Source organism: Cervus elaphus, chromosome 20, assembly GCF_910594005.1.
Source record: "Cervus elaphus chromosome 20, mCerEla1.1, whole genome shotgun sequence".
Taxonomy (NCBI): domain Eukaryota; kingdom Metazoa; phylum Chordata; class Mammalia; order Artiodactyla; family Cervidae; genus Cervus; species Cervus elaphus.
In genome coordinates, this window is record NC_057834.1 from 30198322 (window position 1) to 30211645 (window position 13324).

General features: G+C 43.3%; 1 protein-coding gene across 4 annotated transcripts in view; it reads right to left on the reverse strand.

Annotated features, from left to right (window-relative positions):
- The window catches only part of UAP1 (UDP-N-acetylglucosamine pyrophosphorylase 1), a 33322-nt gene extending 20930 nt beyond the window's left edge, over nt 1–12392 (reverse strand). The window contains exons 1-2 of one of the 4 annotated variants that reach the window (XM_043876773.1): nt 12116–12392; nt 7173–7509 (exon numbers count right to left, since the gene is read on the reverse strand). In XM_043876773.1, coding sequence (XP_043732708.1) covers nt 7173–7452 — 280 coding nt within the window. In that variant the 5' untranslated portion in view covers nt 7453–7509; nt 12116–12392. Of the gene's footprint in view, nt 1–7172; nt 7511–12115 lie in introns of those variants that run through there. The other 3 variants (XM_043876772.1, XM_043876771.1, XM_043876775.1) reach the window with 3 other exon arrangements.
- Between the last annotated feature and the right edge of the window lie 932 nt (nt 12393–13324).

Below are 13324 nucleotides of genomic sequence, written 5' to 3' on the forward strand. Positions count from 1 at the left end.
GTAGCCATTCCCTTCTTCCAGGGGATCTTCCCAACAGAGGGCTCAAACCCAGGTCTCTTGCACTGCAGACAGATTCTTCACCATCCTGAGCCACCAGGGAAGCCCTAGGCTTTCCTACAGCTAATACACTAGTACATTGTGAACTCAGAGACGTATTCTTAATAAACTTAATATAAAATCAAAACTATCCTGATTCTACAATCTGTCTTCACTAGTAACTAAGCATAGCCAAGGATATTATGCAGGAACTTTCTGGCAATGTTTTCAATCAATACATTTAAAAGCACATTAGATACTGCCACAAGTTTCACCTTTGATATGGATGCAGAGAGCTTAGCTTCCTGAGAACTAATTTTCTCTCTTTCTTCCTTGCTTATGATGAGACTGTCTTTGTTTTCTCCACACCATTTCACTGTACCTTATTAGAGTTTGAAAATAAAATATCAAGAGTAATGCTAGACTCCAGTAATTATTACAGTAACTATAATCTAAGAGGTAAGTATAATTTTCCCCTTTTTAGACATAATAGTCTCAGCTGAGTTAAGGATCTTGCCCAGGGTCACACAGCTAAACAGTGTGAACCAAGATTAGAACCTGACTCTGCGGCCTGTTCGCCAACACTGCACTGCCTCCAGCAGTCTCCTGTCATATCCAAACATTTAACAGATATATTATACAGCACCATAACTTTTAGGTGCTGTATAACTGTCATTCCAATTGCCTTCTAGCCCCTCCTTCTCTTTTCCATTGAATTCATGAGAAGTTGTGCTGCCTTTTCTTAAATCTCTTACCCATCACCCTACATGGAAAAGCTGCTGAGGTGGCCAAGAGCCCACATTCTCCAAAATGTGTCAAAGACTGAATCTCTCACAGCATTCCGGCTCTGTGCTGCCCTCAAACAGGCCCTACAGCCACCACGTAGCAAAGACTGGCTGAGAGGAAGCAGTCTGAAGGGAACAGGGAACCATATAAAGCAGTTCTGAAAACCATTTTCCATTTGGTTATTTCTTCAGTTACCAAAGAAACCATGGTTTCGAGGAAATAAATTTAACTCTGCCGTCGCTGACCCAAAAAGCATTATCTAAAATTACAGGTCCACATACCCTTACCTAAACTAGATTTATTTCAGAAGCTTACTTCAGAATGCAGAACTCTTCAAAATTTAGAAAACAGATATAATACATATACAATATGTTCATATTTTAACCCAGCAGATCTGAGACAGCTCCTTCTAATCAAATTGAGACAAAAAAAGTTTTTCAATTGTATCTCCGGCTTCCCTGGTGGCTCAGAAGGTAAAGAATCAGCCTGCAATGCAGGAGACCCGGGTTCCATCCCAGGGTCGGGAAGATCCCCTGGAGACAGAAATGGCTACCCACTCCAGTATTCTTGCCTGGAAAATCCTGTGGACAGAGGAACCTGGCAAGCTACAGTCCATGGGGTCACCAAGAATCAGACATAACTGAATGACTAACACTATTACTACTACTACTGTCTCAACCTTCATATACCACCAAAGGTGTTGGAATTAAAAATATTCCTAAATGTGTTCCCCAAAAGTCCCAGATAAATATTCTGGACACAAAGGTCTTTGTTCTTTTTGTACTATTTATTTCTTTATAGAGAACATGTGTTTTAATTGGTTGCACTATTAACGTGGCTTCCCTGGTGGCTCAGTGGTAAAGAATCTGCCTGCCAATGTAGGAGACACAGGTTTGATCCCTGGGTCAGGAAGATCCCCTGGAGAAGGAAATGGTAACCCACTCTAGTATTCTTGCCTGGAGAATCCTATAGACAGAGGAGCCTGCAGAGCCATAGTCCATGGTGTCACAAAAGAAATGGACGTGACTTAGCAACTAAACAACAAACTGTTAATGTGGTTCCAGTCATCCTTCCTGACTTTTCAGTCCAAAGTCCAAAGTCACATTATTTCTCTCAGCCCCTTGCCTATAAGAGGTAAGAGCCACACTCCCGGAGTCACTTCCACGTCTCAGCTCTTGCTCGCCTGATGGCCACCCAACATCAATCGTCACTTTCCCCAGGTTCTAACGAGCTATCTAAATTCTCACTGTATCACCTTTTCCCTTCCTTGGATCAGTTCCCTAAACCACTGCTTCATTCAAGATTTCCAAATGGTTCTGTTTTAAAGCTTTTCAAACCAACAGCTGGTAGTGGCCTCTTCCTTCAGTCAAATAAGTGGCATGTGTTTGTTTCCTAAGCCCTCCAATGCCACACTTTCTCCAATTCTTTTTTTTTCCTAATTTTTTCATCTATTTATTTCTTTTAATTAATTTTTTATTGAAGGATAATTGCTTTACATCTCCAATTCTTTCCCCATACTTTCTCCAATTCTTCTTTCCACCTGTGGACCTGATAACCCATATAATCACTATGTCTTAAAAATAGCATTGAGACCATGCTTGCCAAGTGTACATTTATAGGCAGATCTACATTTACAACTCATCTCCAGCTAGCCACAACTATCATAATGAATTATAACAATTCATAAATATCTGTGATAAAAAGGTGTCTGCATTAACTTCTCCCTGCTTATACATCTGACTCATGAGCAGACAGAAAAACAAGAGGAAAGAAAGCAGTCCCTAGAGTATCAAAGCCAGCTGCAATTCAAGAACTAAATGCAGCTACAGCTGTTGTTAACAATATCAAATCCTGCCGAGCTGAAGTATTCATCTACTTGATCCATGTTACTGCAATAAAACTGCATTGTTTATCAAAAGTGTGTAATAAATTAGTATCTGCTTTATGACAGACCAAATACTTCTTGAAATTAAGTGGGCCAATAAAATTCTGTAAGCCTCGTAGTTACATGGCAATATACATGATTTCAAACTGTATGCGTCATCACGTTAATTCTATACAGGCAGCACTGCACCTATTTGAAAAATGTTGACTGTTTTTATAAACAGTCTTAAAACGTACTTAATCCATGTGACAATTAGGAAATTATGAACTTTTATTTCAAAACTTCCACAAAAATATGGGAAAAAAACTTGAAAAGTGCACTACTATATCATCCTTCCCATCTTTTCATTATACGACACGAGAGCTCATTACCTTCCCACAGAGGTCAGGACCTAACACACATCAAATCACAGGTTTAAAAAGAAAAGAGGAAAGAAATCAAGCCAGAGTGAGCAATTTCCAGGACACGGGTAGAGCTCTCTCCTCAGAGAGTCAGGCATGTGGGCCCAACAGAGTCTGAACGGTTTTCCTAGTAACACTTACAGCAAACAGAGAGGAGTCTACAGCAGCCTCTCCCAGGTCAACTGCTTCCTGGATAACTTCCTGCTTGGACTAGTTCCTCTCAAACATACTCTTTGCTTTGGGCATGTGCCTAAAACAAAGAGGCTAGCACAGGTGCTTCTGAAATAGAGCACCGTCAGAATTTTCTGTCTAAACTGCCAGCACTGCTGGACAAGGGGTGGGGTAAACAGGCTAATCAACCGGTGGGGTCAAAGGGAGGCTGCACAAGAAAGAGGAGGTGTTCTAAGTGTTTAATTTGTAATCACGTTTCTCAGGTTCAACAATTATTTTATAGAATAACTATTTGCCCAAAATATTAAGAATGAAAAGTAGACTAATAAGGGAAATCTCTACTTGAACTGGTTTGAGATACTGGGGGATGATTATAAATTTCATTAGGTATAATGATGGCATTGTAATTAGGGGAAGAAAACGTCCTTATACTTAAGAGATTCATACTAAACTTTATGAGGATAAAAATAACATAATGTTTGCAACTTGCCTTAAAATACTATAGCAGAGAAAAATAAGAGGGATGTATGAAGCAAAATTTTGAAAATTATTTAATTAAGGTGATACGTATGTGGAATTTCATTTTTTGTCCCCAAATATCTGTTTCCAAATATGCTTGAAATTTCTTCATAATAACAAATTCTTAGGCAGGCTACAGGACTATACATAAACTATGAACCTAATGTATGTGTGTGTATATAAGAAAATACTATAAAATATTACTAGTGAGTATCTCTGGATTGTGAGACAGCAGAGATTTATCTTTTTTCTCTTGTAATTCTTAGTATCTTCCAACCTCTCCAAAATATGTGTGACTTTTAAAATAAAACAAATCTATTAGATATATCAGAGCACTAGATTTCAGAAAACGTAGAGGAAATAATGCTATTAATACATTTTTTTCTAAACAATCCATTTACTTTTCTACCACAATGCTATATAAATTAGTTTTTTAATGTCTCATAGGCAAAAAAAAGGCTAATACTGACTACTAATACATAAAGTTAGAAGATTGCTTTGTGTTCAGTTTAAGCATGGGTTGCTTTTAATAAAGAATGGAATTTTTTAAGCAAATATATTTTTCCAGAGTAAGTATCCTTTCTAAAGTAACATTCTCATCGAAGCTTCTAAATTCTCTTAAGATCTGAGTTTTATAAGATAGAGATTTTTCAGACTCCTCTACATTTCATTTTCTGTGCTTCAAGATTAAATTAAAACAAGAACTCTCTTCAGTAAGGGCCACAGTGGTCACTTACGTATTCATCCTTCAGCAAGAATTTTCCACCCTAGGTGTTAAAATGTCTGATGTCAGTAGTCACCAGACACTTTGAAATTACTATAGAATGCTTTTACTTTCCCTGTCCTGGGGCCCTGGGATGGGGCAGGGGCAGCAAGGGTGCGGGGGTTGGGGTCCGGGTGTCTTTGATACAATTATCAGTAATCTCCTACTGTCTGAAATAAAGCATCCTAATCTTTGCAATGGAACTCTCTTTCCTTAGATAACTTACTGAAGAAACTTCATTTTGTTACGAATTTTCACACATATGGTAGTTTCTAAGGGAAAAGGATGTAACGTCTGTTCCAAAGTCTCCTTCTCCACCCCTACTGCTGAAGCCACAATTACCTATTGCTCCCTTGACAGTAAGCCAAAAGGAAGTTTGCTTTGTACTTTCTTATACTAGACTTGCTTGTAACCATTCTGCATTTTAATTTAAATGAAAGGTCACTGGGCTTGTTCCATAGATTCCAACGAAAAGACCACAGTGAAGGCATAAAGTATAAGTCTTCATTGCTGCTCATGGTCCCCATTATACAAGGTCAAAGTTTTATCTTTCCGAAGAGTTAATTCTAAGACTTTACCCCCATAAAACCACAAGGAGAAATATAGGCAGCTGGCATACCAGAGGGTAAGAAAAGGCCTTGTGTGGCTTTTGGTCTGAAGTAGAAGCCTTTCTGAAACCCAGGGAGGAAGAGGAGGATTAATGAATCCCAAGTCAGTGAGGGTCAGTGTCACCACAGTCCTCCATTCAGAAGGACCCGTCTGCGAGTCACTCTCACATCTTAGTGGCCGAGCCTGTTCTAAGTGAGAAGTTACATTAGACACTACCAAACATTTTAAAATCTGAAAGGGCCCTCCCTGAAGATCATCCAATTATTTCAATATTTTAAATTTCCAAGCCCTTTTAAATAAAATCTCAGGTGTTGAGCTTTATCTATGTATCAAAATAAGTCAAAGCAGAACTGCTCTTGGAGTGGGGACATGAAGGGGTTGGAGACCTATCTGCTTAGCATCTGTTCCTGCCCTTCCCACATCAAACAGTCTCACCAGCAGTCAAAACCCTAGAGGTCTTTGGAATACAGTTTGAAAAAGAGTAAATCTGTAAGCCCAGAGAAAGACATGAAGATAATGGTAGAGAAGGCTGATAATGGTAGTTATGTTTCTTTTCTGGGAAGATGCAGAGAGTGCCAAAGAGCAAAAGACAAAATAAAAATAGCCACAGTGTAGTGTGAATACAGGATATAAATCATACTATAAAAGTAAATATGTTTATCACCAACTACTAGGTGGCAATGTGGGCAAATAAAAACATAAATATGATGAGGTTATCTGCAACTTCTTTACAGTTATTGCTGTTACTTTGATATTATTAATATTTTTGCCATAATTTTTTTTTAAAAGGAAAGAAAAGTATTAGTCCAGCCTGTTCTTTCTACAGCTGAGGAAATAAGGTCCAGATGTGCCAAGAAGCATGGACAAATACTCAAGGGCCTGGGCTGCAATATTTAGTCACTTGTACTTACAGAGTAGTAGATTATAAAAACCACAGTTCTTAACCCCACCAAAGAAAAACTAAATTTTATTTATTTTACCATTTTCAAAAGCATTCATTAGTACTCATTATGGGGACAGATTTTATGATATGCTTTAGAGGAAAAAAGCATTGAGCACTGGAGTAATTCGGGAAACATTTATCAACCAACTTATAACTGCAAAATGCTGTTCTAAATACTGTGGATATACACAGACAACTAGGACACGGGCTGCTCTTTAAAAGTTTACGTTGTGCCAATGAAGACAGACATAGACAACCCTTATAAGAAAGAATGAAAGAAAAGTGTGGACAAATAACCCCAGCCTGGGACACTGAAAAAGGGGTGAGGGACCAAACGGTACGTGTGATGAACCATGGAGAATGAACCAGCGCACTACACAGCTCCAGGAGACGGGTAGCCTCACAAGGAGACCCAGTCACACAGAGAAGGTGCAAAGGCCAGATGCAGCTAAGGACAAGCACCAGCAAAGGCAGGAAGGGCCTAACAGAGTGTTCAGAGAAAGACGAATTATGGGTTCCAGCTGAAATGTGTGGGGCAGTAGACTCAGAGAGAAACATAAAAGACAAGACTAGATATACAAGCTAGGGCTGGGTGAGGGAAGGTTTTTGCAATAAGCCGGCATAAACTGAAACATGTAGCTTGTGCTCCAGGAAGGGAAGTCTAATAGTAGTACAGACAGTGAGAAAGGAAAGAGACAGGAGTTAATTCTGGACCTGAATGAGAAAAGCCATGAACTAGGCACATGGGTTTGGGTGGGCTCCGGGAGTTGGTGATGGACAGGGAGGCCCGGCGTGCTGCAGTTCATGGGGTCACAAAGAGTCAGACACGACCGAGGCTGAACTGAGGCACCAGAAATGAAGAGAGAAGGGAGGGACTGGCGACAGGAGCCACCAGTGTCCTGGCCACACAATCTGTCACTTCCGGATCAGTCACCTGGTTTAAGGTCTTAAGGAAGTCAAAATGTTAATGATGCGACTCAAGTTACTTTAGTGGATTTAAATCCATTAAATGGTGTATCTCATAAAAAACCTTAACGGCAAATCTTTCCAGGCTAGTACCTTCACTTTCCCAGGCCTGCAGCTGATCTTGATCCCTGGTAGCACTGCCCAACACCTCTCGAGGTACAGGTTCCATCCGCGCATCTACTTTCTCTGGCTGGGAGGAATGGTTAAATCCTTCAATTGCCTTTTGGAAAAACAAGTTCAGCTCCTGGAAGTTCATGGCCTGGAGCTCCGCATAAAGTTCTACCTGTTGGGCCTCCTCCAACTCATCCCAGAAGTCCAGCAGGTGTTCCTGCCCAGCTTTGGACAACCTGAGTTTGAGGTCATTGACATTCATGATGCTTGAGTGGCCAAGTTTTGTGATAACGGAGGTGTAATTTCTGCACCTGTAAAACTGAAAGAGAAAAGGAGCCAACAGCAGGTCAGAGTCCAACAATGAAACCCAAAGACATTCCTCCTGTTAAAAACAAGTACATTAAAAAAAAAACCTGGAGAGTTCCCTGATGGTTAAGACTCAATGCTTTCACTGCTAGGGCAAGTAAGATCCCACAAGCAGCACAACACGACCAAAAAAAATTTTTTTAGTAAAATAAAAAATAATAAAAAAATAAAATAAAATAAAAATAATAATAATAATAATAATTAAACACTTGATGTTAAGGAAATTTTGCTTTTCCATCATGATCATACTCATAAGAGACCAACCTTGTAAGACAATGCTAATTATTCTTATATACCAGGCACTGCACCAAGTACTTTGCTTACGTGGTCTCATTTTATTTTCAACAACTCTATTCCTAGGTGCTGCAGTAGTAAAGGATCCACCTGGTGATGCAGAAGACGCAAGAGACACAGGTTCGATCCCTGTGTCAGGAACATCCCCTGCAGAAGAAAATGGCAACCCACTCCAGGATTCTCGCCTGGAAAATCCCATGGACAGAGGAGCCTGGCAGGCTACAGTCCATGGGGTCGCCAAGAGTCAGACACGACTGAGCGACTAGGCACAGCACAGCACACATGGCCCTTGATCTTTGCCTGTTATACAGTGATTTATTTTTGGCTATCCCGGGGCCCTGGCCAACTTGAAACCTAACATAAATATTTACTGATGTAGAAAACAAGAAATAAACCAAAGAAAGACATAACTTAAATTTTATGCTAACCTAATGAAGTGTTTTACCCTGTTTACTGGAATAGGAAATGTCAACGCATTCCAGTATTCTTGCCTGGAAAACATCATGGACAGAGGAGCCTGGCAGGCTAAAGTCCATGGGGTCGCAGAAGAGTCGGACATGGCTGAGCAACTGAACACACACACATGACACAAATACTACTATTATCATTACTTTCCAGGTGAGAAGACCAAGGCACAGAGAAGCAAAGCAACCCAGCTGACTCGTGGAGCTGAGGTGCGAGTATAGGCAGTCTGATTCTAAGGCTCTAGTTGCCTCTTTACACTCCTCTGACCACTAAACTACTACTGAAAGAATACCTGTTTAATATTTTCAACCTTTCTCCTTTTATCTCTAAGAACAGAAACAGAGAATTCAGAATACAACAATATCAAGGAGACAGAAACACAGTCATAAAAAATACAATTTTATCTCAAAGCAACTTCTGCAAACAAGGAATAAGTCGACCATCTTTACTAAGAATTGAACCCTAAAGGACAAGCAATATACACAAAACAATCAAAAGAGATAAGACAATGCTTTTTAAGAGTATTCCACGATAATCCAGCAAAATGTTAAACTGCAGACAATAAAAAGAGAATGAGGAAATATTTAGTCTACTCACCTAATACAGATAAATGCAAGAGAAGACAGGCATTGTTCAGAAAGGGTTCACAAAGGAAGCAGGATGCCTCAAGGGCTGAGCAGATTATATAGATAAGATTGGGAAATAAGCGGGCCAAGTGGCTCAATGGTAACAATCCATCTGCCAAGCATGAGACGTGGAAGGAAATGGCAACCCAATGCAGTATTCTTTGTAGGAAACCCCAGGGATACAGCAGCCTGGCGGGCTACAGCACCCAGGGTCCAAAAAAGCTGGGCATGACTTAGTGACTAAAAACAGCAACAACAAGGAAATAAGGAGAGCCTGGTGTCCAGGAGGAGTAAACACCAACAGGACAGAGAGAGGCAAGAAAGTTAAAGTTTTATGTAGAATGATGGGAAATGATTTAAGGTAGAGCTAACGTGCGAAGAGCCCTGAAAACTAAGCAATTCAGATCTAACCGAGTGAGTAAAAGGAAGCCAACACAGATTATTAACACGGCCGGGCCACCATGCTTTAGAGAAATGAGAGAAAAGAGCATGGCATAAAAGAGATGGTCAGGAGAGGCAACTAGAAGCAGGAAAACAAGTTAAAAGTCATCCGCAGGCATGAGAAACCACAGAGGAACCAGAATTTGTTGCCGAGGAAATAAAGGGAGAAGGATAATTTGAGACATACGGTAAAGAAGCATCATTGCATTATAATTACTTTACTTAGATATAAAGGACGGAGGAAAAGAAAGTTACCAAAGTTACCAAACTTTTGGTAACTCTAGTTACCAAGGCAAAAGCCAACTATCTTCTCCTCTAAGAACAGTAAAATGTAGTTCAGAGCAAAATTCTGCAGTTCAGTTAAACTGCTTATTTTCCCTGTTCCCTTTTGCCAGTAAAGTGGGATTAATAATCCTCCCTACATGATGAAGACTATTAAACATCAAACACCATTTACAATCTCAGGTTGAGAAAACCTACATCTGGGTGTCCCCTGAAGGGGCAATAACAACAAACACTAAGATATACAGAAACACAGTTCTAACTGCTTTATAGACAGCTGTTCACTTAATCCTCAAAACAACCCTTAGGTACTGTGATTGCGATTACTCTACAGAGGATGAAGCTGAGCCACAGAGATAACTTGCCGACAGTCCAAAACCAGGAGAGTGGTAGAGTTAGGGCTCAGATCCTGACAGCCTGACTCCTAACTGCACGCTCTTGACCATCATGCTGTATTGCCTCTCAGGAGAAAAAGACTTTGTTATCTTCATGTACATGTCTATGTGTGTATATGTGTGTGTGTGTAAAACAGAGAGACGGCAAGAAAAAGAAGTAATCTGGACTTTCTTCATTCAGAAAAATAGACACATTTGATGTTCTCATATCTGACTCACTGTGCAAGTGAGTTCATACGCCATCACAGAAAAGGAAGGACACGTGCAGGACAGCAGGAGAGGAGCTTCACAGGATGGGCCAGATAGAACCGCCTTCATGCCACAAAAAGTGCAGCACTTCCTCCATTAATTCTGACAAGAGGTGTGTGCAGGTGTGTAATGGTAAGCAGTAGTGAATAAGAGACTAGATTGGAATTTTATTTTGACAACCAAATCTGAAAAATCTATAAATTATGACAAAATCTCCTATATGCCCATACCAATGCATCAGTAACAATGACATATTTGTACTAGTCCACCATTATCAAATATACCTTTGATGGTGGTGGTTTGGTGGTGGTTTAGTCACCAAGTCGTGTCTGACTCTTGCAACCCCATGGACTGTAGCCCGCCAGGCTCCTCTATCCATGGGATTCTCCAAGCAAGAATACTGGAGTCGGTTGCCATTTCCTTCTCCAGGGGATCTTCCCGACCCAGGAATTGAACCTGGGTCTCCTGCAGGGCAGGCACATGATTTACCAACTGAGCTATGAGGGAAGCAAATATACCTTTATTGGAATTTAAATCCTAGCATAAAAGATACCTGGCCTTCCCAGATGGCTCAGGGGTGAAAAATCTGCCTGCCAATGTAGGAGGCACAGGTTAAATCCCTGGGTTGGGAAGAATCCCTGGAGTAGGAAATGGCAACCCACTCCAGTATTCTTGCCTGGAAAATTCCATGGACAGAGGAGCCTGGTGGGCTACAGTCCATGGGGTCCCAAAGAGTCTGACCGACTAAACACATGCAGGCAGGAATAAAAGCTATCTAGTACTTCAAGCTCCTTTTCTGCTTTCCTTTCTACTCCTATTTCTGCTGCTATATTATGCCTCCCAAATTGGTAAGTAAACCTCTCAAACCTTTAGAAAAACAGGAGGGGCCATAACCATCGAATCCTATAAATACTTCAGAGCATACCATATTAAATCTTTTTTAGCCTTAGCTAAGCGAGACAGTTCTGCAACAGTGAAGGAATAGAAACTGCCTTCATTTTCCTGATTTCACCAGAAAGACCTTAAACTAAAGGCACTACGTAACAACATATGCTTAGTATCATAATCACTATTACCTGGTTTCAGATATCATAAGCCACGTACAAATAAATATACGGGTCAGGCCAAACTTAATAAAATCTTCAGGAAACCATATGTTTAGCACATGTGCGCTCTAAACCCTCCAATCCCATCTTTCTGCTTGGCCAAGCCAGGGAAAAGCCAGAAATTTCAACCCTCTCCCATTACCAGTATTAAAACAAAAGTGACAGGTAGGTTTTGTCCATCTGACGTCTTCCACAGGCATCTCGAATCCTTAGTGTACTGTCAACGCTTTCAGAGTCTTTTCCTCATATATTCAAGACACCCCAACTCGCTCCCACGGGACAGTTCCAACGACTTCTCCCCACTGTAGGATCCCACCCCAAGCTTGGCCCAAGTCCCTTGCTGAGAACCTCAAGTCCCCCGTCCCTGGTCCAGGTGAGGCTCCACGCCCAACGGCACGACAAGCCCCCGATTCGAGACCATGCCCACTGGGGCCCCTCACGCCAGCGCTCCCGGCCAGGTAGCCGAGGCTGAGAAGCGCCGCGGGGCACAGGAGGCGGTGTGGGTGTGAGGCGGGCTCTTCCGCGTGTGCCCGGACGCCGGCTCTGTGCACGTACGTGCACCGCGTGTCCACGTCGCGCGCGAGGCCTTGGAAGCGTGTGCGTGGCGGCACCAGGCCCCCGACCCCCCCAGGTCCCGAATCCCGCCGTCTACCGCAGGATGGCGGGAGAAGGAGACAGCGACTGGGCTGGGCGCCCCTCACCTTTCTCGGCTCCACCGCAGCTCCGCCCGGCTCCGGCTCCTTCGGCGCGGCCACTCATCTGCGTCCAGCGCCAGCTCCTAATATATACCTTCATCCGGGGGGCCGGGGCGGCGGGGCGGGCCGGGAGCTGGGGCCAGGGGGAGCGCCGGCCCCGGCCACCCCGCCCCTCCGTCTCCGCGACGAGTGGCTGCCGCGCGGGGAGGGGCCGCAACCACCCACCCCGACACGTCAGCTCCCTGAGCACAGGCGACAAGAAGGGCGCGGGCGCGCGGAGGAGCGCCGGGAGGCGGGGCGGGGCCTCCGCGTCACTCATCCTCCGGGCCAATGGGGACAGCGCGGGGGTCCTGTCAGCAAGCGGCCCCGCCCCCCAGGGCCCAGGCCGCGAGCGGTGTCCTTTGCGTCCGATTGAGGGCCGAGGCCCGAGGCCCGTGGAAGCTAAAGCCGCCAGGTTGTAAGCGCCCTGGCTTCACTGCGTTGTCCCTCGAGGGCCCCTCCCGTGGCTCCTAGTCAGCCCAGTGGCCCCGTGGCTCCTAGTCAGCCCAGTGGCCCCGCGGCTCGGGGCGTTCCCCCCTTTTCCCGAAATGGACCGCAGAGTTAGTCCGGGAGCTGTGTCATCGAGTGGCGGATTTCCGACCTCCCACACTGAGGATTGCGAAAGCGCGTCGGCCAGCGTCTCAGCGCGCAACACCAGGGGCGGGCCTGGCGGGCCCTCTGACCTGGGGCTGCTGTTTCGTCTCGAGTTGGCCAGATAGGCAGGGCCCTGACCGTCTTTTCTGTTTAATCGTGGTTTACGTCCCAAGCACCTGAAGCAGGCCCATTTACTTTTGCATAAATAAGCACACACAAATAGGAAATGAAAGCAAACGTAATAGGTAGCCCGAGGAAATGAAGAGTGCGCCCTTGAGACAGCCCCCACATCAGCTTTGTGTGACTGTGGTCTTAACCTGCCTGGGCCTCCGTATGTGACAGGAAAATGGTCTTTGGGCTGGCTGATCTCCAAGGCCCTCCAAGGCAGTGCAACTGTTTATAATTGGGTGTGTACCATATATCTTTGTGTGGATGTGCCCTGCAGATTACGTACTTGGCATATAAAAGCTGTGTTTACGTGCGGCACAGCCTTTGCAAGAAGTCCAATATGTTGAAATACGAAAACATTTAGATTTAACAAAACACCTGACAGAAATTCAGCTACTTAGGTGCCTTTCTTCT